Source organism: Argentina silus, assembly GCF_951799395.1.
Source record: "Argentina silus genome assembly, chromosome: 13".
Classification (NCBI taxonomy): domain Eukaryota; kingdom Metazoa; phylum Chordata; class Actinopteri; order Argentiniformes; family Argentinidae; genus Argentina; species Argentina silus.
This window is the reverse complement of record NC_139667.1, coordinates 3,786,317-3,810,553: the sequence shown is the minus strand read 5'-3', so window position 1 is coordinate 3,810,553 and position 24,237 is coordinate 3,786,317. Positions and strand designations below refer to the sequence as shown.

Here is a 24,237-nt window from a genome sequence, read left to right as displayed (position 1 = left end):
ATCTCTCATTTGGCTTGACAAGGTATTCCGAATAACTCAGAATTAGTTAGAGATTGAGGTTTCATCCTTCATTCATCCTTAGATTTGGGGTTCGGGCTGCTGCATGGACCACTTTGCATGCGCCACGCCTCCTAATTGGTGTCGCCATGGAGACGGTTGCTGTGTGACGCTCCCGGTTGATCTCCAGGAAGTGGCTCCATGTAAACGCAAGGAAAAATGGACGATAATCTTCAACTCGGAGACACTGGAATTGTAAAGAATGTGAGTTATTTGCATGTTTACCTTATACACATAACGACATTTTGCACAAGTGTTTATTAAATAATGTCTTAAAGTTTCTCTGCAGTTCAGGATTTGCCTTGCTAGCCAACCCATTTCGGAAGCAAGCTAACTAAGTTAGCCAGCTACTAGCTAGCTATTTAATCATGCCTTTATTACATTTGTATCTAGCTAGTTAAGTTTGTACACAGTACAGTAGATCAGTTGTTGACCTACCCTTGCATTGCATTATGCAAAAACCAGCAGACACAGTGGCTAGCCAGCTTTCCTTTTTTTTTTTTTTTTTTTTTTTTTTTTTTTAAAGTTGTGTGCGTATTATCTGAACGTGCCTCTATTGTTGCAGAGAGGGGGAGATATTGACTCATGTCTCTACTATTCAAATTATGATTTTCAGGTTGCAAAGACGGGCCGAAGGGCACGACTGGCAGCCGAACAGACATCATTTGAGGATGCTCGGCACGTAAGGAAATCCTCCTCCTCTGCGTCAGTGGGAGAGGTACGAGTCCGTCGTTGTTGAGGATGACAGATGCGTTGCAGTTTCATATTGCTGAAAACATATCTCATAAATCGCCTTCCATGCAAACATTCAGTGTGTTTACATTCCAATCATTTCCTCTGCATGATCCAAGGAGGAGGACGAGGTATTGTATCAAGAAATTAAGCAAAACATTTGGCATGGCTTGGCAGTGTACCTTTTTGGCTAAACTCTGCAGTGTAACTTTATACCATTCACAACAGCGGTATGCAAATCTCAGCCTCTGCCATGTCTGTAGAGCTGATGTTTTCATTCCTCCCTGGTGTTTAATTGATAGATGTATGTAATTGGCCAGTCCAGGGAGTCCCTTCACCTGAAGTCCCAGGTCTGAATCACTTCCTGGGAGGGATGAAACCCAGCAGTGCAGTTGACCTCTGGGCCTGGCTCTGAATACCCCTCTGAGTGAATAAATGTGTATATATATACCATAACTGTGTTATTTGAATTTAGGCCTAGCCCTTGATATTATCTAGCCTAACTAAAGCTAGGTTGTCAATTCATTTGTTCACAGTCACACCAGGATGGTATAAAGTTATCACATGCTGTAGTGCTCATGTGTGAGGCAAGGAACATTACTTTCTGTAGAGGGATGCAAGGCTCCATTGTTGTGCTTAGAGACCAATAGTTCATTTGGATGCAGAAACATGTAGCTCATGCCTGGGCCTAACCCTGGATCCCCTAATGTAGTGGTGTTAGAATTTTGAATGCTAAACATTTTTCTTTTAGACTTCTTGAATTAGTGTGTGTGTGTAATATATGTCATTTAGCGGATTTATCCAAAGTGACTTACATTGCAGTGAGTGCACACATTTTTCAGTATATATGGTCCCAGCGGGAATCGAACCCCCAAGCTAAGTATTGTTAGTGCCATGCTCCAACTGTGTGTGTGTGTGTGTGTGTGTGTGTGTGTGTGTGTGTGTGTGTGTGTGTGTGTGTGTGTGTGTGTGGAAGATGGCATAAGCCTACTTTCGCACAAAGCTCACTTCCCATTGAGGTAGCCTACAATATGTTACACATTAGGCCAGTCCATGTGCAGCAGGAGCAACATTGCCAATTCTACAATTGCCCACTCTATGATAGATGTGGTTATGGAGAGAGATGAAGTATTTTTATGTATGTCTGATGTTCAGCGCTGTGAGGGGAGATGTTCAGCAGCTGTGAGGGGAGATGTTCAGCAGCTGAGGGTCTGCTGCTGCTGCAGCTGTACTGTATTGATCCAAGCCTATTCATACCTGCCCTGCCCTTATCTTCCGCAGAAAATGATTACAGGCATAATTGCTTTAGAAGTCATATTGGAGACGACATGTAAGCTTTGGCATTCATGGTATGGAGGTCCCACTTTGTCCCACTCTGTCCCCAGGAGTGGCAAACAGTGAGCCGGCCAAAATTCCCAAACAGAGAATTCAAGCGATGCTTTTCCAGTAATCTTCCCAAATTAGGCCAACTGCCCTTCAGGACTCTCGCGCCCTCTTCGACCTGGTCTACACATGAAATGCATTTTTCAGGAGTGGCGTCGACTGGATACGCTTATTTGCAGTCTCGATAGTTTATCAGCCCTGACCTGCTCTTCCTAAAATACCCTACTGATTGGTCACATTCTTGGCATCCTTATAAACAAAGGCTGAGTTACATTTATGGGCTGCTAGAGCTTGACAACCACGAGGGCCTATGCCATCTAAAAAGTGTTGCACTAGAAAATATGCAGCCTAATCTTTCCCTATGAAGACTCAGGCTAATTGCCTCAAAGCCACTACCACTATTTTACTATGACTGTGAAGTTCATATTTGGTCATACTGTCAGACTCTTGTGGAAGATGATTACTATGACGTCTTCAATGAACCTCCCTCTTTCTTCAGAGGAATGTCCTAGTGTTAGGAGGAAAAATGTCATTAAGTCATGGTATGTTAATGTGTTTTTTTTTTTTTTTTTGGCTTTATTTTTCATGTTCAAAATGATGTAATCATTAAAGATAGTCCTACATCCTGAAAGACTACCTGCATTCGTATCTTCTTGTTCATCGTTTTGCCTTGTCTCATGAACTTCTAATTACTCAGAGCCCTCTAAGAGGATTGTGGTTGCAGTCTGTTAATGCAGGGTTTACTCAGAGGAATTTAGCCTTATTGATAACCAGCCACTTTTGCCATTAATTTAGCCTTCCTTGTTCTCGTTAAAATCCTATTTTTCACTAATTGCATGAAATGACTTGTTCAGCTTCAACCTCCCAGCTTAATACCAGTATAGAACAGGGCAGTTCCCCCTCCCCCCTCTAAACGTTGACATTCAGATTTATAAATGGGTTTGGTGAAGGAACCAACCATGAAAGATTATTTCCTCTTTCATGTCGTAAGAAAGAAATTCCTCCTGGGCACTATATCCTTTGCAGACCCAATTTGGTAATGAGAAATGTTGTGCTTTTCTCCCCAAATTCATTTGTCTACTCTACAGCCCACCCTTGTGTGCTCTGTGGAATTCCTTCATTCATGTGCCGGTCTGTGGGCCCCGGTCTCAGGACACGATCCAAACTCAATTGACTATTTTCAGAATCAAAGAATGAGAGGGTGAGGGTCATTTTTCCTGTGAAGCTATTTTAGGTCAGACTCACAGCCCCTGGCAATCCACTGTATGGCAGTTCCCACACTCTGTTCCATAGGTCCAGTCTCTGTGATTGGCCAGCATTTAAAAACCATAATAAACAAGACAATGGTTTGCATATAAACGATAGTATGTCGTGAGCTATGTGCCATTCCTCAGTATTTTGTCAGTGAGAAGCTATGCTATCCATCCTCAGCTACAGGCAACAATGTGAAAGTAGGCCCATTAAGAAGATGTAGTGTTGATCGAACATGATAACCTTAAAAACAAAAGGGCAATGGGGAAAATACCCCTGCTTACTGCTTTCTCTCACCCAAGGCCCAGGGAATTGGTTTGTGTTTTCCTTGACAAAAGCGTGCCCCCGGCTGATTCTTCAATGTCAGTGTCTGTTGTTTGTGTTCTTTGTGCATGTTTTTGCTTTTCTTCTTTTTAATTGGCTGCATGAAAATATTTTTTGACTTGCACATTAGGGACAATGAGCTTTAAACAAAACATAACATTTAGTATGGACTCACAAATTCACATTTTAGTAAGTGTAGGCTACAGTGCTATTGAATAAACAATGTTGGAATAGGAGGTACAATAGGAGGTACAATAGGAGGTACAATAGGAGGTACAATGTCAAACCTCTGTTATGTTTGCCATTAATGACGATCTCTCTCATCTCCCAGGGACCCCCTACCAAACCAGCCCGCAGGCAGGGCGGCTGGGCAGAGGAGAGTACCGGGCCTAGTTCTGTCAAGTAAGTGTCCAGCTACCTGTATCTCTCTCTGTCAACAACGCATGGACCTCCAGGTATAACCCTACCACACATGACGGGCATTCAAAATGCACAGCTTTGGCATGTGGTCTGGACTGGGGTCGTTTTTTTTGCTCTTTCGTTATCAATGAACTCTCTAACTGTGGAGAAGGAATATTTATCAGTGTATATTTTGCTTGTTGGGCTGTGAATCAACAAGGTTACAAGGGGCCTCTCTTGAGCAGGGAACTCTCCATTCATCTTCATCTGAGAGGGAGGCTGTAATTGACATGGTTAATGCATCAGCCACAGGAGGGCACTGTTAGTCAGCTAGCCACTTCATCACGAGGGTTAGGACCACTTAATCACCCCTTACCAATGCTGTCTGCTCTTTAAAGAAAAACACACAGGAATGGAATTCACAAAATAGAAGAGATGGTATGAATACTGCGTTTTCTACCACAGAGAGGTGGAAAATCTCGGGCAAAAACAGTATCCCAAAATTAACCCATTTGCAGATATCCACAGTTAACTCAAAATGCCTTCAGTGTGACCGCAGCCAGATTGCGGAACTGCTTCTCCAGTCTTCCAGATGGTTCCACCCACCACTGGCGCCCTCTGCTCCGGTCTCTGTGGGGAGGAGAGCCTGGGAGATGCATAAAGCCATACATTGAAGTCAACAGGCCGAGTCAATTGGGTTTATTTGTGTGGTTTTCTGCGTCATTAGTGCAAGTAAAAAGAACAGCAAACTCAATATATCTCTTTTTTCCCCCCCCTGTCGGAAGGTCAGGGCGTCGCTTCCATGCGTTAGCTAACCCGTCTTGATTCCTGCTTTCAGATAGATTGGAATACAGGAGGTGTTAAGGGTTTCTCACGTGCATTGATCCTCTTTGAAACAAAGTAAGTAATGGTCCCCCCTGGAACTGGCAAGGACTTTACGTTCAATGTCACCCCTCGTGCTCAATCACCGCCACCCTCCTCCCACTAATCCCGGCGCAGAAATCCCGGGATTTGTCGATCTATCACTCCTAATTGACACTAAATGATCTGTCAGTTTATTGATGAACCTTTGAAGCCGGGTTGTCACAATATATTTTATCCCTAACAACTTTTTCCAGACAGTTTTACCATGTCTATCGCTTCTCCTTACATGAGTCTTAATCAAGGGGTCTGTAATGTGTCTTAAGTGTCGCCACCCTCCACCCCCACCCTCCACCCCCCACCCTCCACCCCCCACCCCCCACCCCCACCCAGACAGGACAGGACACAGTCCAAGGGCAGCAAGGTGGGCTCCCTCAGCCCCTCTCTGCTCCGTGTGATTGGCCAAAGCGACAACTCCTGGAACCCATCAGAGTGCTGTTGTTGAAACCTTGGATAGCATCAGAACAGAGAGAATATGGAAAAGAGAGGGTGGGCCTGACTGAGACCTTCTTTTTGTTTTAAGTCTCCCTTTTTTGTTTTAGGTCTCCCTAAAGATTTTGAATCTCAATGGAATCACCTGTGTACATAAAGGATGCATACATTAATGAATAAAAGATGAGGCAGAGATGAGTTCCAACAGCAGTGAGTGTGATCTTAGGTGGTTGTAGTGTAGAGGGGTGGATGGGGGCCTGTGGGGGTCTTTGCTCCCTCTCTCCTCCAGGCGAGGCCCTAAGGCAGGGGGGTAGGCCAGGGGGGTAGGCCAGGGGGGTAGGCCGGGGGGCAGGCTGGGGGGCATATCTGCTTTGTCTCTGTCCCCCAGGAGTGAGCTCTGCCTCTGGACCTGTGGACCCTGGCCAGTGTGTGTCTCTCTGCCATCTACAGCAGCAGCACACACACACACACACACACACACACACACACACACACACACACACACGCTGGGTCTCCGTGCTCCCTGTCTAAGGGCCCCTTATCACTGACATGGCCCCATAGTGGCTGAAACCCCTGAGCATGTAATACTGTGTAGAGGGGAGTCTTCAAAGATTAGTCTATAAATTACAGTTGAATTGATTTCTAAACAGTTTAAATGTGGTTCTAAAGTCAAATTTGGGATTTTTAATGTGAAGCATCATATTTAGGACAACATTAACTATTGCTATTAAAAGCTATAGTTGACAGAAATGACTGTAAATCTGTTGCCTACAAAACCAGTAGGGGGCACTCCTCAACCAGGGTAACCAGCAGCGGCATACAGCAGCACCATGCATCTCTCACAACATGAGTCCAAGAAACATATACCACATAGAATAACTTTGTAAAGAGTTGTTTTTACAGCTAAGAATACACAGACTGCCGATTAAGTGTTACAAATTGGGTTTGTATCCCCTGTGTTGCTTGTGGCCAGAATGGGTTCATGCGGCTGTGTGTAATATGATCTCCTCCTGTTCTGCCATGCAAAACAGTGTCATGCTAAAAATACTGTGTTGAGGTGAGAATGTGTGAAAAGACAGCGATTTGGTGTTGGGCGTGCCGCAGTCCAGCTGGGCCGTGGAAATGAAGAGGACTGAAAATAGCTCACTGGTCCAGTCAGGGATGGGGCTGAGGGATCACTGGTCCAGTCAGGGATGGGGCTGAGGGATCACTGGTCCAGTCAGGGATGGGGCTGAGGGATCACTGGTCCAGTCAGGGATGGGTCTGAGGGATCACTGGTCCAGTCAGGGATGGGGCTGAGGGATCGCTGGTCCAGTCAGGGATGGGGCTGAAGGATCACTGGTCCAGTCAGGGATGGGGCTGAGGGATCACTGGTCGGGTCAGGGATGGGGCTGAGGGATCACTGGTCCAGTCAGGGATGGGGCTGAGGGATCACATACAGTAGAGGGAGAACACTATTAGTCTGCCCCCTAAAGTGCAGATCAAAAATTGTGTATGCTTTTTTTTTTTTTTTTTACAATAAAGAAAAATCAACGAGAATGGGATTGTATTTTCAAAGATTCACATAGAATGAGCTGTAGTCATATTGTAGCAAGGAGCAATGTCTTTTGTCTATTCCTTCATAGCAGAAGTCTAACAATGTTCTTCACTGTTCCCCAGGTCTGGACGGAGACCTGTCATGGAGGACCAAGAAGAGTAAGTTCTCCACATCAAGCCTGCATTACGTATACATTATCTACGTCAGATGTTGATTGAATGAAGTGACAATTTCATTTTCAAAATACAGGGCAAAATTGGGCCAATTTAAATGCTTGTTTGTTTGTTCCCGTTGCTCTGAAGTGGCAATTGCCGTACTTTAAGGTTGTCCTTGGTTGCAACTAATCCTCGCCTTCCAAGAACAATCACTTAACATGATTAAAAGCTGGCGTGGCTGAGTTGTCTTCACTTTCATTGTTGTTGGGAGCCAAGTTAGCCTGTTATTCTAGTTTTTCCATCCTTGCCCGCTCACATACTAGGACTTAGACAGCAGTGCCAGTGGAGGAGAGTAGAGGACATGGCTGTAGTGTGTTTTACTCATCACGGCTGGAGCCCGGTGCCTAAATGGCAGTGTTGAGACACCGGGCTTTGAAAGAAACACTGGCTGCACAGCAAAATAGTCCCTTGATCTATGTTCTTTTCACCAGCAGCCCATCTCAGTAACAGTTATTTACGGCTCCCGCTGTGTTAGTTTTGATTCATTCTTGGAGGGATATTGTTGAGCTAGGTTAGCTGAACCCCTGGGCTGTCACACAGACAGTGGAGCAGCCTCATTGGTGCTGCGGTGTCTTTTGGCAGGGGTTGGCTGTGGTCTCAGTCTGCAGCAGACATGAGCAAGCTTCCTATCAGCCCAATCTGCAGCCTCGCTCAGACCAGGAAAAAAACAAAAAACAGGCCCATCATCAAAGCAAAAGAGCCCAGTCCAAGTCTGGCTCCCTGTGATGACCTCACCGCAGAGCCGCCTTTGAAAGCGTTCAATAATTCATACTCTCTCACTTCCTGTTTCTGCAGCCGACGCCTGCGACCACAAACCCCTCAGGGCTCCGATGATGAAGGAGGTAAGAGCACCCTTGCATCCCTGTCCCGCATCTCTCCTCCCGGGCAGAGAGGAGCCCTCCAGCCCCTGTCTCTCCCTGGCGCATTCATCCCCTGGAAATAGAGCAGATAAGCGGCCAGTCGGATCATCCTTTCTTTCTGATGCTGCGAGCGTATTTCACCTCAGCGTAAGTGAGGAATCCTCTGCTGGTGCTCGAGCTTTTGACCACCCAGTGTGTGAGACACCCCTTAACTAAGCAGAGCACACAGTGGCGTCTAGATGAAAGTGACAGGTGAATATGTTCATTTGATAAGGTTAGGGCTGTCGCTATAGGGAATCATTGGTAATCTCCCACGCTCGCTCACATCACACAGAGTCCATAACAGACTTTTGAGTATTCAGTAAACCCCTGTCTTATTCATTGGCTGGAGCGTGGCAGGGCTTAAGTGGCTCCCCCCCCCCCCCCCCCCCCCCCCCCCAGAGCGGCTTCTTTGCCATTTCACACTCGCATACACACACACACTCACACACTCACACACACACACACACACACACACACACACACACACACACACACACACACACTCACACACGTCTCTGTGCCTGGGCAGGTGCTGCGGAGCGCGGATCCAGCGGGAACTCTACCGTTTTGACTCCGTCACCCCGGGGCCTGGCGCTCCGCAACACAAACAATGTCATGATAGAGAAGGGGGGGGGTGAGGGGGGGGGGGCGTTTCAACAAAGCACAGCCAGGGATAATTGTTCCATTTTTCGGGGCAGAGCAGCAGGGGAAATAAGGGTGAAATTGCCTCAGCAAAGATAGGAGTGCAGAGCCCCTGTTAGTACACTCAGTTTGGCCCACATTATTTAAGGAGTCGTATACATACCAATGATAATGGCCGGGATGGCGTTATGTAAGGACGTGTTCTCGGAGGTGTCGTGGCGACATGTTGAAGTGGAACAGGGGTACTGAGAGGCTGAAGTAACTACCCACGCCCGTCGCTAAATAAATCATAGCCCTCTTTTGGAATCTGAATTGAAAGCCGTGAATGTTCCCCACCCTTTTCACCTCTGCGGTTACATTATACGAATGGCGTTGTTGAAATGACGGGGACAAAACAATGTGAAGTCGGCTATTTAATGTATGCAAAGTTTCCTCCTGGTTTCCATGACGATACTCGCTTTCTTTTGTATCCTTCTGATCACAGCAAATGTTCATTAACATAACTTTACTTTGTTTTTGATAATGGCTGAAATTTGCTCTCAATCTTTGCCCCTTTGTTTACCTATTAATTTGGTTAACCTTAGGAGCAGACAAGGACACTCTTTTTTTTTTTACATGCATGCATGCACACAAATCACACACACACACACACTCACGCAAACAAACACACACACACACACACACACACATACACACTCACACTCACACTCGCTCGCTCGCAGTGGCTGAAAGGGTCAGTTGTGTGGAGACCCCAGTGGTATGGTTCTCTCCCAGTAAATGCAGCTGGAAAGATTATTCCTCTGTGGAGGGAGACCTCTTAATACAGTGCCGGAGGCAGGGGCAGTGGAAATTGCAGTGCAGAGGGTTAGTGAGAGAGCCCCTCCGATCTTGATTATGTCCACTACCCCTATCCCTTATGTCCACTGGCTACAACCAGAGAGAAGGCTACTAGCCCCAGCCCCTGTGTCCCCATCTCCCCCTTGGCTGCCCCCTCAGTCCCCTGCCAGTCACATTACAGAGAACCACCGCTACACACACACACACACACACACACACACACACACACACACACACACACACACACACACACACACACACACACACACACACACACACTCTCATCTGTTTCATGTTTCTCTCAGCCTCAGCCAGTGATCTGTTGAATATTGTCCTGTCCCCTAAGCCTTTCTAACGTAGTCCATGCCTGGGTAATCATCTGACTGAACCCCTGCTTAGATTATAGGAGCCCCGGTGATGCGGAGAGGAGAGAGGTCTCCCCAAAGTCGCTGCCTGCTGCCGCGCCGCGTGCCTGCCGGGAGTATGTCTACATTCACAGCAAATTATCCCCTTTTGATATTTACATGCTTCAGCGGGGAAACTGGCCGGGGCCGTGTAATAAGGATATGCTTGGCCCGCTCCCCCGCGAGACAAAGCAACCTTGATAGATGTCCAGGATAGGGAAGGAAGTCAATGTAGGAGGTAGCGTGTGCCAGAAGTGCCGGAAAGAGACAGCTCCTTCTGATGGAGCTGCCCTTTCCCTCCGAAAAACACACGCTTGTTTGCAGCTGCTGTTAATCCCCCCTCCTGACCTCCAGTAATAGGTTGAATTTGAAGCTCATTTAAAAAAAAAAAAAAAAAAGAATGTTTTGTTATTTTTATTTTTTTTCACTTAATAATAGTTAGAGTTTGCATGTAGAGAACCTACCCCTCGCTGCTTGCTTCACATTGAACTTTCATAGAATTGTGTTGATCGTGCGTTATTGGCTAGGATTGGCTGGGGGTGGGTGGAGGGAAACAACCCAGGAAGCTATTTGCAAAGAGCTGGACGGCGAGGCTTTTTGATGTCATTGCGCTAAGACCATTAAATTTGATTGGGGGTCCGGGGGGGGACGGATTCTGCTGAACGCTGTGCTTTGTAAATGAGAGGACAAAGTGTCACCAGGGCCTCATGAATATGAAATACCCGCGCCCGCATTTATTTGGATATCAGAAACACAGATGAATCTTGTCAGCCGCTAAACGAGTGTGGCATTTTTAATTTAGTTTAATTAAAAAAGAGAAAGGAATAAGTTATCAACTGAGGGTGAGGGTTTGTTATCTGTGCAAAGTCGATGGAATTTCACCAGGTTTTTTTTCCACGTTTCCTTCAAGCGAACAACCCCTTCAGAATCTTTATGTTCTTTGAACACAATCAAAATAAGTTACACATCTAAATATTTGTCTCTTTTCATAACCGAGGACTTCACTTTCAAAGAATATAGCTAAAGTCAAAGAGCATCCTAAACAGATATTTTTCAACGAATAGTATGAAATGTTTCCTAGAAAGGTGTTTTGAAGGAACGGTGACACGGACGCACAGATCTTCCCTCCCATCAGATCTTCCCTCCCATCAGATCCTGCCTCCCATCAGATCCTGCCTCCCATCTTCTCACCCCTATTTAGCTCCTCTATTGACTTTCCCCTCGGGGTGCAGCACTGTGTTTGGAGATTACTGACCCCCCTCCTCCCGCCGGCCTCTCTCCCCACGCTCCCTGACACCACTCACAGCTGAGGAGCTAATAAGGAAATGTAGCTCTGCGTTTACTCTTCTCTAGAAAGAGTAAAAACACCTGACATTCTGTTTTTACACGACTAAACAAACTATTATACCTTAGTAATTTATTATGTCAATTTTATGTCATTACTGTAGGTATACCACCTTCCCTCGTATTGGCTTTACTGTATACCAGGCTATTTATTTGACGTATCGCCATTTGTTATAACCACGGCGGTGTTAAATCCGAGCCTCTTCATTTATTTTTCAATATTATTCTAGAATTTTCCTTACAGCATCTCCCTCACTGCTCCTCCCTCCCTTTCCCCACTCCAACAAAAGTCCATCTGAAATGTGCTGTGAAAGTTCGCCCTTCTCTTTCTTGGGAGCGGAGCCATCCTCTGTCCTGTTGCGTTTTGCCAATTAAAGCGGGTTCCCACTGTTTGAGCAGCGGGCTGGCGGCTCCTGGCACCGCAGCCCCTGCCAGGCCGCACCGTGACTTCCGACCCCACACAGATGGGCCCGCGAGCAAATACTCTTGCACATGGCTGGAAGCCGCCCCGGTCGGAGTGGCAGAGTGGACACAGAGGTCGGCCTGCCGGCCACCGCGGGTCCTGGGGGTGGGCGGCGCTGACAGGGCCCAAATGCTGGGGTAGCGGGGGGTGCTTTCCGGGGAGCCCCTGGCCAGCGCCCCTCTCGCAGCAGGAAGAGCTGCCGCCTCGCCTCCTGAATATTCATGGCCGCCTGGCTATTGTGACAGGGCAGCTCTTAGGAGGATGTAGGGAGAGAGAGGGAGAGGGAGGGGAGGAATCAAATGCCAATTTACTAAGGCGCACGCACATGCACGCACACACACACACACACACACACACACACACACACACACACACAAAAAACTGGCATAATACACTCAAAGCAGACTGATTGTGTCTTTGAAATTAGCCGCTCTGTGATCCAGGACATGGATCACCATGTGATTGACCGTTCTTTCTTTCATCTCTTTTAGGACTTGGGAGTTGAAGATGGAATGGCTGTATATGGAGATTTAACAGGACAGTGGTGATGAGATGATGATGTGTGTATGTCTGCTGTGTTTTAGATATACCAGTGATTCCAGACCTGGATGAAGTACAGGAGGAAGACCTGACCATGCAAATCGCTGCCCCCCCAAGGTACAGCACTGTAACCACCTCCCCGTCCACTCTTCACTTGATCTCAGTGGCTCTTCGACAACATCCAATCTTTCAATTTTCATGGATGGATTAGTTCCATGTGTCCCCCTTTTGGAAGTCTTGCACGTACAGTGCAGTAGCCACTGGAAGGTTTCTCAGCCAGGCTAAGCCTCAGACCCATGCTCAATACCTGCCCTACAGTGGGTCTAAAAGGTGTAAAAACACAGTGGTCGTTGATGACGTTGACTTACTGCGTTACCTAACCCTAACCCCAACCCCAACCCTAACCCTAACCCTAACCCTCATCTGATGGCGTTGGGCAGAGTCTTGGCATATTGGGCTGTTCTGCAGGAATAACAGAAGGATGTGATTGATGCGGCCCTGCTAACAGGGGCCCTTGCTCACAGGGCCCTTTGATTTCCAGGGCAGTGAGAGACACGTGGACATGTGTCGGGTATGTAGCGGGGCTGTGACAGCAGCAGAGGTTATTAGGCTGGGGCCTGCTCTCTGTGCCAGATAATATCCACATTGAACTCATTGCGGGGGCAATGTAGCGTGTAATGCGCAGTAAGTAGGACTGGCATGCACTGCTAGGCCCTGGCCACTCTCAGAGCCCCCCCTCTTAATTCCAACCACAGATAAGCAGCTGGGTTTCAATTTGAGAGGGTTACTATTTGGCGGCCATCCCCTGATCTCCGTGGTCTTCCGTGAAGTCTTGTGCGCGGTGGTGTCCCAAAACTTTGGAGAAGCTAGTCACCACAGAGTGATAGTTTGGATCTTCGTCCTGACTGTGGTGTTGTTGTTGTTGCTGCTGGTGATGATGTTGATGCTGTATTTTCTCTGTTGTTTGGTGTTCTGCTTTTATCTAACAGATCCAATGAAGTGAACGTACGGAGACTCTAATTAGGCCACTGAGAATACCTTGTGTTTATGCGTAAAGGGAAGGCTATGCTTGGATCTTTCTTTTTTGTTGTTGATGGTTGTTTTTTTTTGCACTCCCCCACCACTAGCATCCAAGTCAATCGGGTAATGACCTACAGAGACCTGGACAACGACCTTATGAAGCACTCTGCCTTCCAGACCCTGGTAAGACAAATCATAGGAGCCACAGACAGGTTTTAGATTTTCATTCATTCACTGTTCTACAGTAGATTAGCCTCAACCCTCTCATCCGTAAGGGGGTCATTTTAGGTTGCGATCCACTATCAAACACTTCTGTGCGGTAACTGTGTTTCTGCAAGCTCAGTAGGTTCTCCTCAGGTCTCTCTGCTTTCTCTCTAGGACGGGGAGATTGACTTGAAGCTCCTCACCAAGGTTTTAGCTCCGGAGCAGGAGGTGAGAGAGGTGAGAGAGTTTTTAGTAAATATAGCTGCTGTGGTCCCTCTGAGGGGGTGTCCAGCTGTTTCTGGAGCACCAGGGGAGGTCGGCTCTGTGTCTCCCAGGTAATCAAGATTTATGATGTGTGCATTAACACCCTCTGCTCTCTTTCTCTCTCTTCCCCTTCTCTTGCTCTCTCTCTCTATCCTTCTTTTGCTCTCCTTATCTCATCTTTCTCTTTCCTTCTCTCTCTCTCTCTCTTTCTATCTTTCTCTCTCTCTCTCTCTCTCTCTTTCTATCTTTCTCTCTCTCTGTCTCTCTCTCTTTCTTTCTTTCACTCTCTTTTCTCTCTCCCCCCCCCCCCCCCCCCCTCTCTCTCTCCTCAGGAGGACGTAGGCTGGGACTGGGATCATCTGTTTACGGAGGTGTCCTCAGAGCTGCTGACGGAATGGGATCAAGGAGAGAAGGAGGATCAGGCCGTGCCGCCTGTAACATGAGGACGCTGCTCGCTGCTTGCCGCGCCAGACTGGGTTGAGACATCTGCTCTGAGAAGCGGGTGCATGTCTGTGCTCCGGTCGAACAAGGGGACCAGCAGACATTGTTGTTCATATTGGAAATTCTATTTTGTGCAAAATGTATTTATAATTTTTCTAATAAAGTTAAGCAAAGCTAATTTGAATGTGCTAATTTCCTCTCATAAAGCATTGCTGTAGTTATTACAGTTGGTTGCAAATAGGTACCTTTTATTATGCAACGGTTAGATCCGACCAAGCATTGTGATTGGCCGACGGCAGAAGCCATGCGGAGCCATGCTAACATACTAATATACAACGGCAAAACCTGTTTACTGTTCTATTTGAATAACCACTGCGCACAACGTGACGAGACCAATTTCTCCCTTGCCAGACTTATCTCACAAAATGCACTTTGCCTGTATTACAGGTTGCAAATAGATGACTTTTATAATGGGACACCTGTGGTATTTTTAGTGAAATACAATCAATAAGTCTGCCAAACTGCTAAAAGACAAACTCACTTTTGTTTTAGAATCCCTCCAAAACTGCGTGGTACAGATAAGTCTCTGCAGCCTGCGTTATCCACCCCCTGCAACCTCAGATACAAGTCCAAGGTTGATGATCAGCTAAGCTGAAATCCAGTTGATTGTGGTCAAATTAACATTCCTCATTAAAGCCCACAACCTTATTGTTATTGACTGTTCCATTGACTTTATCTTCCAGCTCTTTGATAGGAGCAGCCCCATGCTCCACTATTATCTCACATGTATTGAGCAGCCTTCCTATTGACACCTGAGGGATTAGCATACATTACTCCTTTTTTACTGGATAAGGAAACACAGATCTTACTCCATGCTAAGATGGCTGCAAGTGCTCAGGTGTGTCCTGTCAAAAGTTAGAGAACAACCATGCATCTTACCCAAACCATGGGAGCTTAGACAAGGTGATGCATGCATAGGGTCTGATCATGCAACAAGGACCCACTGCAGAATAATGAGTTGCTAAGAAATCCCTAAGTGTCCTCTCCACTGTTTACCGTTGTATATGTCAGGAACCATTTCTAACATGTTTAAGACCACGCCACATGTTTGCACATAATGGTTTAGTATGTAACAGAATGCACCCTGCCTTTGGTTCATGTATGTGAATAAAGACCTCTGAAGGTCTTTGAAGCCATGCTGAGGCTATTGGGGAAACAGGTTTAACATTTACAGACTGTGATTAAGTTTGTGTCTCCCTGAAGCAGAGAGGTCTCTTGGCAGTTGGAGATACACACCACAGGCCTTGAGGACAGGCAATGTACTACGCGTCTCACAGCTCAATTACCTGTCGTCGCAAATAGACAAAGATTCACCCAGTAATTTGTGAGCTTTAAATGGATATCACAGACGATGGGGCAGTATGTTAGTATTCAGGGTTCAAAATGAGTAGCGGATGGTCAGTCTGTCCACCTGTTTATCTGTCTCTTTATCTGTCTGTCTCTGTCTGTCTCTCTCTCTCTCTTTCTCTCTCTCTCTCTCACACACATACATACGCACACACACACACACACACACACACACACACACACACACACTTACACACACACACACACACACACACACACACACACACACACACACACACACATTTACAGTCTCTCTACAATTGGCTTATTTAGCCAGCCTTAATGAATTCTGCCCATATGCCCCGAGCAGCTGCCACGTTGCCCCTTCCTCCCACCCCCGCGGAGCTGCGAAGTGCCCATCCATGTAGAGACAACCTCTAGCTGTCTCTCTGGAGAAGGCCGAGCCTGCCACTCCTCTGCTGGCGCGGGGCCGCTGGCGTTTGAGGTAGACGGCCCACGGGCGGAGGACCCAGATTAGGGCCCAGTGATCACGGGTTGTGGCCTACCTCAGACGATTGGCCGGAGCACCGGTGGATCACAGTGAGGATTAGAGGGAGAGAGAGAGACGCTGTTTGGCATACGCCCGCATCCAGCTCCTCAAAGTGACCTCTCTCTCTTCTCGCTCTCTTTCTCCCCTACTCCCTCCCTCCCTCCCTCCCTCCCTCCCTCTCTCTCTCTCTCTCTCTCTCTCTCCATCTCCCTCCCTCCCTCTTTCAGTATATTTCCTGATGCTGCAGCAAGGCTGAAAATGACCTCTCAGAAGCTGAGCACACTGAATGTAATCACGTCAAGCCAACTGTAACACATACGTTATGACCACTGAGAGGGAGAGACAGCCTTGGCTCCTGCAGCTCCTTGCCATGCATTGTAGTTCTGCCTCTTTGGCTCCAGAAGAACACAGTGTCACTGAGGGGTGAGCCTGGGGTGAGCTTGGTTCCTAGTTGTGCTTTCGATCAAGTGTAGTTAGCGTTTTTTAGCGTTAAATCACTTAACTTGGTTAGCGTTGACTTTTCAGTGATTTATTCATAAGTAATGGAGTTATTACTACATTGCGACCGTCTGAACTAATACTGCACCATCAAATACAAACTTAATGTTATTTCTTTATTCCAATTGATATGGTGATGAAACGACAATCTGAGAACGTTTGAACTGTAAATTCATGAGGAAATATTTTTTTAGCTCTTTGTTCACAGCGGCACAAGTCTAAGTAACATTGTCGGTTCTCAGTCCTTATTTAGGAACATATGTTTTCTCATGTGAATCTACATTGGTTATTTTTAAAGTAACTTGTCTTATATTTAAAGTCAAACAGTAAAACATTGAGGCCAATCCGGGCCAGGGGACTGCAGCAGTTTCAGCGCGTTCTCAGGCAGCGGAGTTTAAAGGGTCCTTTATCTGTGTTTTTATTGGACGCCTGTGTGGAAATGACTTTTCATTTAGTGGCAAAGAAAACAAACGGGGGAAGTAATACAATTTTAATAAAAATGGACCCTGGCCTCCCTAAAAAAAAATGTTTCTTCCTCCCTGGGGTTGACGGGCTTGTCTTAATGTATTTTGATACAGGGCGCTAATTGGAAGAAGGAATAGAGATAATATGCCTCCAACTCCACCTAATATGCTGTGGTGTTGACAGAACTTTATACATCTTATCTGGTCTCAATATCTGCCTTCCATATGGCCCAAAAGCAATATGCCGATGTGTAATTAAAGCGTTAAGAAAATAGGGAGATGTAGAGATAGCCGGGGCCCGATTCTGGGGCCCCTCAGACAGAGAGTAAGGGGTGAGGACAGACACGCCAAAGCTCCAGGGATATTAGGACCAGCTCGTTTCACCAGGAGCCACGCGCCTGTCACAGCCCCTCAGTCACTGACCTGGTCAGGAGAGGCTCGGTCAGGTGCCGTGAACCTGGCCAAGGCTGGTCCACCAGCATCCTCGATGAGGGATTTGATCCAATCATTACAGGGAGGCAGGAAATAAATCATCAGGCCATTAGTTTGTCCGTTATGAAGCTTTATGAGACTCTTTATGTGGGGTGTAACGTGATCAATGCTTTAACTCCGGTACATAGGCATGTACTGTATACATGTTGTTTACATGGTCAATCTGAATTCTGATTGCAGAGATAAATGCCACTGCAGCCGTATTCAAATGGATTTCATCCACTTTGAAACTGGCCTGAAAAAGAAGAGCTGTTTAGGCCCTGTATTCATTTGCTACAAAGACTTGATGATATTTCAAGTTTGAAAGAGAAATCCCTGTCATAGAAGCAAGGCACCCAGATCAATATCATTCTCTGATCAAAAGGGGATTTGCCTTTGAAATGAGTAGATTAAACAGATGTTTTATTTTTTATTAGATATACTGCACCTTTAAAGAACCACAGGGGTGGTGGTGGTGGGGGGGGGGGGTGGGGGAGAGGGGGGGTGATCCACACCACATGAGAGAAAAAAAACCCATTATATTTAAGCGTCCAAAGTTGGCTGAGTTGGGAAAGTGTTTTCAGTTCGACAGTGCTGTTTTTTTCTTCTCTTTTGTTAATATTCTATCGCTCTTGGTCCTTTTTTTGTTTACCCCAGGTGGGCTTGGACATGAAATGACTGGGAGGATGGCAGCTTGGAATGCCCCTGGGCATCTTACCGGTGTCATGTTGTCAAAGGGCTCGGGAGGGGGAGTGAGAGGGCCGGGCGACGTTCACAGGAGGTTTTTTTCAAGTACAAACCTAATAAGAAAAAAACCCTCTCTGTTCTTCTCTCTAACAGGGAGATTGGCTGAATTCATTATTATTATTTTTCTCTTCTTTTTTTTCTTTTTTTGGTACGGTTGGGGGTTGGAGGGATGGAGCGGGGGGGTGGGGGTGGGGGGGGGTGGGGGGGGTTGAACATGAAATACAGTTGGGGTACACATTTGTCATGTATTTTATTATTTCCTCTCTTCTCCTCTCAGTCCTGGACGGCGAGGCCCTTCATTTTTCACATGAGTGGTTTTCTTATCATTGTGGGCCCTCTTCGCTGGCCTACGAGTGACTTAAAGGCAATAAAACACAAAACATTCTGTAAAACACGGGCGAGTCTCTCGTTGTAGAGGCCCTGCAATGCCTCTCTGGGAAATTATGATAATAACTCAGCGGTGGTTGGAGTGGCTGGGTGAGGTGAGGTGGGGTGGGGGGGGTGGGGGTGGGGGGGGGCTAGGGCGGCCAGGGGACAGGGTTCACCAAGGCCTTGTGGACAGGGACAGGTCAAGGTGGGCCAGTCGGTCGCAGCACAACCCTATAAACCCTCTCCATCACGAGGGACGCTGGCTGCAGCCATGTGTGGAGCAGAGCCTGTTTGTCTTGTGGCCGCTGGCGATAAAGCAGGGGTTGATGGGAGGGTGGCGGTGTTGTGTGGGCCCTGTGGCGGTGGCGAGGTCAGGCAGAGAGCTTATCATCGCCAGCAGAGGAAAAATGCCTGAGTCAACACACTTCCACAATTTGCCCTCGAAGGGCCAAGAACATATACTTTGGTCGTTGTACTTTGATCTTGGTACTTCATATTTTTCTCTCCCTCGTAGGGGGGAAGGCTCATGCTTCTTATGTTTCATCCAGTTAGTTCAGCCGACAGCCAGAGGAGAGAGCACTGTGTCGTCTATCAGTACCTCCTCAGCCGTTCATTGTTTTGTGCAGAGTGATAAAGTGTTGTTGGTCAGAACATTAGAACATTAAATGTGAGCGTGTGGAGCTGCAGTTTGTGGTGGACATGACTTTGGATGAGTGGGTGTGTGTGGTTCTGTTACTTCAGCAGTGGAGGTGTCTGAGGAAGTTAGAGGAGGAGCCAGGACAGGAAGAGTCTGCCGTCCAGCACTGAGGTGCTGACAGAGAGAGGAGAAGAGGGGCTGAGATCACACCTGCTGCCCACGTCTCCACAGCACGGCTCCGCTGGAGGCCCGGGCTTCTTCTGGCATCTGTGACGGGGGTTAGGCCAGTCCCAGTCCCAGTCACGACTCTGCTCCCTGCTCCTCCTCCTGCTCCTGCTCCTTGCCTTGCCGGTGGAGGAGAGAGGAGAGAGGAGAGAGGAGAGCTGGAGGCTCCATCTGCTGAGCGCTGGTGGTGGTCTCAGTGGCCCACCGTGGGGTGGGGGTGAGTAGGTGGGGGGGGGGGGGCCGGGCTGTGGGGGTCTCACAGTGGTAGACCACACCACGCTGCACCACACGTCACATGCCAGCTGGCAAGGCTCGTCTCATCGTAAACACATAATAATGACCATTCCACGCACACTCCATACGCCCCCCAGGTCGGCGTGGAGGAGCAGAGGGTCGTGATGGGTGCCAAGTACGGTTGGATGGACCTTAGTCGGTTAGCTCAAAGTTGAGGGAAACACACACCAGCGTCTAGCGTGGTTAGAGAGCGTGTCCGATGACGGGAATTGTGCACGACTGTCACTATGGAGAGCGTGACTCTGGGGTTTGTGAAAGCGAGGAGGCATCCACCACATGCCGTCAGCGTGTTTGGGTATGTTACATTCACATTTACATTGATGGCATTTAGCAGACGCCTTTCTCCAAAGCGACTTACAGCAAATACATTTGTTTAAGTAAGGGAATCATCTATCCATCAGTCATCATAAGAAAAAGTAATCTATGCTAGGACCAGGGGCCGTTGGCAGTCAATGCTAGAAGAAGGAAGAATTACTTTTTATTTTTTTTATTTTTTATTTACAGGAGAGAAACTTGTACAGGGGGGTAGTGGGGATGAAGAGGTCTTTGGGAGGGACAGTTAAGATGTAACCTGAAGAGATGGGTCTTCAATCTACGACGGAATCTGTCTCTGTATGTGAGCCAGGACGTCAGAACACGAACAGCCTCCTAGCCAGACCCAGATGGGGGCAGCTGTATGTCTCTGAGCTCTACGGCATCTCCCAGAGGTTACCCTACAAGCACCTCTGAGAGCCCCCACTGGACACACTCACATCCACAGCCGTGGCAGAAGTCGTTTGAGGCCCAATGAGTGTGCTCACAGTCACAGTGGGAGGTGGTGAGGAGTCCACTCTGTAGGCTGAGGTTCTGAGTCCACTACATCACAGACCACCTGCCTGGTCCTCAAGCCCCCATGGCTCAGCCCAGCCCAGTACACCCACGGAGTCCCTGTGTCTGTGAAGCTTCCTGTTTCATTCTATTTCCACAACAATGCTTTCTGTGGTATGTACAGTATGTCTGTACAGAAAACAAGGCTATGTGAATGTGAAAGTGTGGACAGTCAATACACTGAAAACCTTATTGTAATCACAACACAGGCTGTTTTCTGTTAAAGCCATACAATCACGGTGTATTTGATTGGTCAGGCTGAGAGACCCTGGTGTGGAGATGTGGGGCTAACGTGTCCCATGCAGATGTCAGCTGGGAGCCTGTGGTGTGTTATGAGAATGGGCAATGACAGGGGCCACAGCCACCCCCTTTCCCAGCCTCCCAGCCTCCCAGCCTCCCAGCCTCCCAGCCTCCCAGTCTCCCAACCTCCCCGCCTCCCCGCCTCCCCGCCTCCCAGCCTCCCATCCTCCCATCCTCCCAGCCTCCTTGGACATGGGCAAGTAAATACCCTATGATACACTAAGTCTAAAGGGGCCTTGAGTTTGGTGTCTTCACATTCAAGGACAGAATCAGTAACTTTTCCCTGTCCCCTTGTATCTCCCATCCCCTTCATCCCCTGATCTCCTTGTCCATGTCAGCCGCCACCGCTGTCTACCAAGCTCACATTTCTCAGTATTCCTCCTTCTTTCGATCAAATTACAAATATTTTTAGCATCCACCACCAGATAATTTCGTATCTTGCTATCTCATTGGACATCTCTCCTCCTCTAACGTCAGCAACACATGCAATTATATATATATATATATATATATATATATATATATATATATATATATATATATATATGTGAATATAAATAAATATATGAAAGCAGGAGAGGAGTAATATGACATTGAGGATAATTCCCTAGTGCCAGGCAGAAGGAGCTACCAGGTCATGCAGCATTGGCAGCAGAGGCACTGCTGGTCCATTGGAGTGGCTTAGCTTCATCTCCAAACTCGCAATAAATATCTGGCCATCATTTATTTTAATTCACTCCTTTCTTGCTCAGACAGAATGGATTCTTAACCTTGTAGGACAAGGACACCCGCATGCTGCCTGCCTTGCCGTAGCCGCTAAATTATTCTTCATTCTTCTGGGGGAAGAAAAAAAAAGAAAAGAAAAGAAAAAAAAGAAAAGAGAAGTCCGGCACGAGTAGCTCAAACTGTCAGCTCCAATGAAAAGCTCGCCTGAAAACGTTGTCACTGAACCCCTGGACAAGGAAAAAGGGGGGATTGGAGAGGGGGCGGGGGGCGGGGGGGGGGGGGGGGGGACAGTGAAAGACAGAGTGGGAGAGGTGGGCGAAAGAGAAAGAGAGGGAGAGAGAGAGAGAGAGAGAGAGAGAGAAAAAAAGAGAACAGCCTCCAGAGTGATTTATTTGCCAAATCAGGACACAATGAGTCGATTATGAGTCCTCTAATAAGAGAGAGTGTTTGGGGACCCACTAATTGGGCATGATTGAGTTGCAGTCTGGGAGCCGGGCGAAAAGGGAACCTGGGCGGCGGCTGTCATGCAATCATCAGCTAATCAGAGCTTTGAAATTAAAACTGCGTGTTTAGGGTAGAGGAGGGGATAATGGCAGGGCGAAGCCTGAGCTCTGGGTCTGAGTGAGGAGTGTGCGTGTGCGTGTGTGCGTGTGCGTGTGTGCGTGTGTGTGTGTGTGTGTGTGTGTGTGTGTGTGTGTGTACTGTGCCCTGTGCACGTTGTGTGTTTTTGTGTTTGTGTTTGTGTTTGTGTGTATGTGTGTGTGTGTGTGTGTGTGTGTGTTTGTCTGTGTATGTGTGTGTGTTTGTGTCTGTGTGTGTGTGTGTGTGTGTGTGTGTGTGTGTGTGTACTGTGCCCTGTGCACGTTGTGTGTTTTTGAGGGGGTGAACAGTGTGTAACTGGGACCACAGACAGGCTGTGCTGTGTGGCCTCTTAGCTCTGGCCGAGCTCCTGATGAGGAGAATGAAGGACCTGCCAGGTAATCAGCCCAGTACTGGGAGCAGAGCTGTGTGTGTGTGTGTGCACATGCTTATGTGTTTGTGTTTGTGTGTGTCTGTGCGTGTGTGCAGGTAGGTGGAAGTGTTTTTTGTCAGCTTTTATATTTGTAGTTTAAAATGCTTTAATGAATGCAGAAGACTCCATCCAGATGTGCTCTTGTATCACCTGATTTGTTTGTGATGTCAACGGTCATTTGATCTACAGTAGGCAAACATTTTCAGCCAAAGATCAGTTTGTTTTGTTCTCTGTATATTTGCTGACTTCTGAGTCATACGCTGTGAATATCATAGTGATATTGGAGATTCCATAATCCATACCTCTGCTGTTAGGGGATACCCTCTCCCTGTCAAGCCCCTTTCTTGATCATGATCACAGCTAAAACTGAAGCATCACAGACCGCTGGTTGAATAATCATAAAACAGAGTGTGCTCTGCAGTCATATCCCCAAACAGGGAAGTCGTAGGGAAAGTTGCCCATTCCAATAGATACTTGGTGGAGAGGCTTGAAATTGCAATGTTTTGATGATTTTGTGTAAATGTGCATTACACATATATTTATTTGTGTAACGACTGTATATATGAATTAATGTACAATGCGCGAAGAGCTCAACCTAACAATTCCGAATCATTACATTTTCACTTTTTCACTGGGGGGCAGTGTTTATCTGCAATCCGAGACTATGGCAAGACGCACTCTAACATTGATGCCAGCCAGGTAAATACCCACGTTTGTGGCTCCAGGCTTTGCAGTTTAATTGTTTTGTACCAGAATATTGTGTTGTGATTTGAATTTACTGATTAGGATGTAATACCTTCAGATCACCTAATTACAGTGCAGGTACAGTGGGGTTCTCGTTGTATCGTGTGTGATATTTTGCAACTTAATTTCATAGCACAGTCAACATAACAACAATAATACAATTTACAGGCTTTATTCAAGGTAACGTTATTCTAAGTGTAGTGGCGGAATATCATTTGAATGGCTTGAATTAGGCTTTTAAAAAAAAGTTGGAACCCGTACATGTCCTTAATATAGCCCAGATATTCGGTTTTTAGAGGCTATATGATCAACCTGGTGAATACCTAAATATTTCGAAAATACAGACGACTAATGTTCATCTTATTTAAACGACCACGTAGCCTACTTTAAACCATTTTACTCAATTAAGTCAGATTGTTTCATTTTTCGAAGATGATACACTTATAATTTGGCTACCTTTCACCGTTCATATTTTATTTAAAAAACAAGAACTTCGAATGATTGGATTGTCATTCAATGCACGGAAGAATAAACAAAAGAAAACGTTTAAAAGATGATTCATTGTATGACATTGATTGTATTGTTTTATTTTGTATAAAAACGATGCTATATGAAATATTTATTTTGATGAAGCCCTATTCAAAATACCAAAATCAATGTTCACCTGAGACCCT

At 46.8% G+C, this 24,237-nt stretch overlaps 1 protein-coding gene across 2 annotated transcripts; it reads left to right on the top strand.

The window, feature by feature from the left end:
• The first annotated feature begins 176 nt into the window (after positions 1 to 176).
• On the top strand, positions 177 to 14,408 carry ift43 (intraflagellar transport 43 homolog (Chlamydomonas)). Of its 2 annotated transcripts, none has more exons than XM_083683171.1 (9): positions 177 to 261; positions 674 to 775; positions 4,079 to 4,149; positions 7,159 to 7,194; positions 8,047 to 8,093; positions 12,428 to 12,500; positions 13,511 to 13,586; positions 13,782 to 13,835; positions 14,204 to 14,408. In XM_083683171.1, exons 1-9 carry the CDS (start codon positions 217 to 219, stop codon positions 14,312 to 14,314), a joined length of 615 nt encoding a protein of 204 aa, XP_083539297.1. In that variant the 5' UTR covers positions 177 to 216; the 3' UTR covers positions 14,315 to 14,408. The 2 variants fall into 2 exon arrangements, with proteins under 2 accessions (XP_083539297.1, XP_083539296.1); XM_083683170.1 differs by having other exon boundaries at positions 13,782 to 13,844.
• Positions 14,409 to 24,237: the final 9,829 nt, after the last annotated feature.

Excerpts from the sequence above, each read along its gene's own strand:
- ift43 (XM_083683170.1), top strand. The coding sequence starts at position 217 with ATGGACGATAATCTTCAACTCGGAGACACTGGAATTGTAAAGAAT. Across the intron at positions 4,150-7,158 it reads ACCGGGCCTAGTTCTGTCAA|GTCTGGACGGAGACCTGTCA; the intron begins GTAAGTGTCCAG and ends ACTGTTCCCCAG. Across the intron at positions 13,587-13,781 it reads ACTCTGCCTTCCAGACCCTG|GACGGGGAGATTGACTTGAA; the intron begins GTAAGACAAATC and ends CTTTCTCTCTAG.